The sequence below is a fragment of the Colobus angolensis genome, unplaced genomic scaffold (genome assembly GCF_000951035.1).
Source record: "Colobus angolensis palliatus isolate OR3802 unplaced genomic scaffold, Cang.pa_1.0 Scaffold482, whole genome shotgun sequence".
NCBI lineage: Eukaryota > Metazoa > Chordata > Mammalia > Primates > Cercopithecidae > Colobus > Colobus angolensis.
The window spans coordinates 135,322-139,916 of NW_012118288.1; the positions used below are offsets into that span (position 1 = coordinate 135,322).

Genomic DNA, 4,595 nt, shown 5'->3' on the forward strand with positions numbered 1-4,595 from the left:
GTCCCCTGCGTGAGCATCCAAGAAGATCCTGGCGGTAGAAGCCGGAGTGTCACAGCCTTGACTGAGAGCTACGGTCCTGAAATGAGACGATGCCCCCATGGAGAGCACGCGTGGATGTCCACACCTGAGGGCTCACTGCGCCTCACCACAGGTGCACTCCCCTACTGAGTTCTGAGATTTGAGTGCACCCCATTGAGTAGGGCTCAGACGAGGGATGCAGATCTCCACCAGCTCCACCCTCCTCACGATTGAAAAGCTGAGCACCGGGTCTGGCTCAGTGACTCGTGTGCCCCACCATGGACACGCTTTGCTCCACACTCCTGCTACTGACCGTCCCGTCCTGTGAGTGCTGTGGTCAAGCACTACTTCAGGGGTGAAACATCTGCTCTTTGTGGGCTTCATCTTCTCATGCTTTCTCCACAGGGGTCTGGTCCCAGGTGACCTTGAAGGAGTCTGGTCCTGCGCTGCTGAAACCCACACAGACCCTCACGCTGACCTGCACCTTCTCTGGGTTCTCAATCAGCACTAGTGGTATAGGTGTGGGCTGGATCCGTCGACCCCCAAGGAAGGCCCTGGAGTGGCTTGCACTCATTTATTGGGATGAGGATAAGCGCTACAGCCCGTCGCTGAAGAGCCGGCTCACCATCTCCAAGGACACCTCCAAAAACCAGGTGGTTCTAACAATGACCTCCATGGACCCTGTGGACACAGCCACATATTACTGTGCACGGAGACCACAGAGACACAACCCAGGATGCCTCCCGTACAAAAACCCGGACTGCTTCTCAGTGGTGCTCCCTCCCCACCTCTGCAGAACAGGAAAGAGTGGCTGAGATGCCTTTTCCTGACGGGGCCTGGGCTTCTTATCCCCATCTGACTCAGACCCTTGTCTTCCTCCGTCTTCTTTACTAATAAATGGCGTGTCCCCTGCTAGTGGTTCACGGTGGAAACAGTGAGTGAACAAGTGGGAGTTCTCAGGGTTACTCTCCATGAGTACAAATAAATGAACAGTCCCAAACAACAACCTTTCAAGTGCAGTCTACCTTAAAATGACCAACCTGAAAGCCAAGGACGAGGCCGTGTATTACAGTGAGGGTCACAGGAGAGGGAGGGAACATCTGCGTGAGCCCAGACCCAAAAATTTCTGCAGGGAGACAGGAGGGAACTGCGTGGTAGATGTTGCTCACAGCCACCAGGGGGCGCGCAGCATAACAAGGGGATGCTCAGGACACCAGGGGGCGTTCAGGACAACAAAGGCGAGCTCAGGAGTGCACAAGATGCTCCGGACACCAGGGGGCGTTCAGGACAACAAAGGCGAGCTCAGGACAACAAAGGCGAGCTCAGGAGTGCACAAGATGCTCAGGACAGCAGGGGGCGCTGAGAACCACCAGGAGGTGCTCCGGACACCAGGGGGCGTTCAGGACACCAGGATGCGCTCAGGAAACAACGAGGCGCTCAGGACACCCGGGGGCCCTCGGAACCACCAGGGGGCCTGAGGACATCAGGGGGCATTTAGGGTCACCAAGGAGTGCTCAGGACCCCCAGGGGGCTCTCAGGACACGAGGGGGTGCTCAGAAACACCAGGGAGCCCTGAGGACACCAAGGGGCCCTCAGAACCACCAGGGGGACGCTCAGGACACCAGGGGGTGCTCAGTTCATGAGGGTTCTCTTAGGAAGCAGCCCCACATCAGGAGCCTGGGAGGCTGTGGTTTTCTTTTAGACTTGGGCGATTCTTGACCGGGTCAAGCAGAAGTCTTCCCCAGGATCTCTCACCATTTCTTCCTTTTAACTCCATGGTTTCTTTCACCTACAAAACATTAACTTAGAACAGGGATTTAACTCAACTTTTAATGTTGCGTATTTTCAGAATAATACTAGCAATGATCTCTCAGTACAATTTTAAAAATATATTTTACATATTGTATTCATTTGAAATAATACTGTCATTAAAATAGTAAAAATTTAAAAATCACACCTGTAATCCCAGCACTTTGGGAGGCTGAGGCAGGCAGATCACTAGAGCTCAGGAGTTTTACAACAGCCTGGCAACATAGTGAGATCCTTTCTCTCTCTCTGTAGATAGATAGATAGATAGATAGATAGTTGTGTGTGGTGGTGCTACCTGTGGTCCCAACTACTTGGAATGTTGAGGCTTGGGAACCTCCTAAGCCTGGGAGGTTGAGGATGCAGTGAGCTGTGATTGTGCCACTGCACTCCAGGCTGGGCGCCAGAGTGAGACCCTGTCTTAAAAAAATGTGAATCCTCAATACAAACTCTGTTGCCATGAATAATAGAGTTTTCTGGTTTTGTGCTGTTGTTTTCTTTCTTTAACTCAGCATATCCATGGTGTTTTGTTTCTTTTTTTTTTTTTTTCATCTGCTGTTCGTGGAAATTAAGCAGCACTTTAGAGGCTCTTGTTCTCCACTTTGGTTGGCTTCTGATGTCCTGTTTTTCAGACTGTTTCTTCACCTTCTTTCTTCTTGGAAAGCCTTTTATCTTCCTCAGTCTCCATGCAGGAAAAAGAAAGTCTCTTTACTTTCTATCCTCCATGTGTGGTGAATCACTTCCCTTCTCTTCATAATCACTGAAGCCAACCAAGTTTAGGAGGATGACCATTCTTAGAATATGCTCATCTATCTGCAGATTCTCTGCCCTCCTCACATTTTTCTAGGGTTCTGCAGACATCACCCCCATCCCATCCCCTCCTTTCCCTAAGTACTACAGAGTGGGATCCACAGCTACTGCTGCCCTCTGTGTGTTCAGCCCTGGGGTTCAACAGTGCTTTGATGATGAAGCCCAAATCCCCATATGTTTGCACCTTCTCAGACCATCCGCTAGGAAGCTGCCATTGTGAGTGACTCCTGGAAAGCATGGGTTGGGTTCAGTTTCATATTGCTGGATGTTCTCTCTTATAAAGGATATTGGCAAATAAGTACTAGAGTTTGTATTGAATATTCAAGCCATAAAAGGTTTTTTCACAACTTTAAAAAAAATATTCTGCCTAGTTTAAAACCATAATGTTAATTCAACAAATAATGTAATACAATTTAAAAAGTGAAGTTTGTCTTATTAGTTATTCTATTAATAACAGATTGATATTTAAAATTAAATACCATTGTACATTTAAATGACATATTTGCCAAGAATTGCATTTACATTCAGTTTTACCAATACATGTATTGAAATATATCTGTCTTTTAATATTAAAATAGGCAGATATACACATAGAAAAACAGTATTTTGTACTACGGCCTCAAACTACAAACAATTTAAATTCAATTAAACAATTAGAATAATATGAAACAAATGGGTGTGTTGGTTTAGTGTTTAGATATACATGCACATGTATGTGTCTTTTCTGGGTTGTTGTGTATGTACATGCATTTCTATGACCATGAACTTTTCAAATACATCATTAAATTACATAGTTATATTAATCGTGTCCAGGCATGGTGGCTGAGGCCTATAATCCTGGCACTTTGGGAGGCCACGGCAGGCAAATCACCTGAGGTCAAGAGTTCAAGACCAGCAAGGCCAGTATGGTAAATCCCCATCTCTACGAAAAATACAACAATCAGCTGGGTGTTGTGGCATGTGTCTTTATTCCCAGCTACCCAGCGGATAAGGCAGGAGAATCACTTAATCCTGGGAGGCAGAGGTTGTGGTGAGCTGAGATTATGCCACTTCCCTCTAGTTTGTGTGACAGAGTCACACTCCATCTTAAAAATAAATACATAGTTGGCTGGGCGTGGTGGCTTACGCCTCTAATCCCAGCACTTTGGGAGGCCGAGGCGGGCAGATCACAAGTTCAGGAGATCAAGACCATCCTGGCTAACACAGTAAGACCCCATCTGTACTAAAAAGAATACATAAAATTAACCAGGCGTGGTGGAGGGCACCTGTAGTCCCAGCTACTCAGGAGGCTGAGGCAGCAGAATGGTGTGAACCCGGAAGGCGAAGCTTGCAGCGAGCCGAGATCACACCACTGCACTTCAGCCTGGGTGACAAAGTGAGACTCCGTCTCAAAAATAAATAAATACGTAGATAGATAGATAGTTAGATAGCTGTATTAATGTATCAATCTAAATGTATCACGTTAAAATATTAGAAAATAACACTGCATTAGTCAGTTTTCACACTGTTGAAGTAATATCCAAGACTGAGTAAGTTATATAGAAAAGAGGCTTAATTGACTCAAAATTATGCATTGCGGAGGAGGCCTCAGGAAACTTTTAATTATGGCAGAAGGGAAAAGGGAAGTGAGGCACCTTCTTCACAAGGCAGCATGATGGAGAAGTGCAAGCAGGGAAATGCCAAATGCGTATACAACCGTCACATCTTGTGAGACACACTCATTATCACACGAACACCCTGGGGTAACCCACTCCCATGATTAAATTACCTCCATTGGGTCCCACTATTGTATGTGATATTATGGGAATGATAATTCAAGATGAGATTTTGGGTGGGGACACAGTGAAACCACATCATTCTTCTTCTGGCCCCTTCCAAATCTCATGTCCTCACATTTCAAAACACAATCATGCGTTTTCAACAATCCCTTAAAATTTTTTTTTTAATTTTTTTTTTTTTTT

General features: G+C 46.2%; 1 gene segment (V, D, J or C); it reads left to right on the top strand.

The window, feature by feature from the left end:
- The first annotated feature begins 296 nt into the window (after nt 1–296).
- On the top strand, nt 297–833 carry LOC105524043. The segment is given in 2 exon segments: nt 297–342; nt 424–833. Coding segments are annotated over 2 exon segments (456 nt in total).
- Nucleotides 834–4,595: the final 3,762 nt, after the last annotated feature.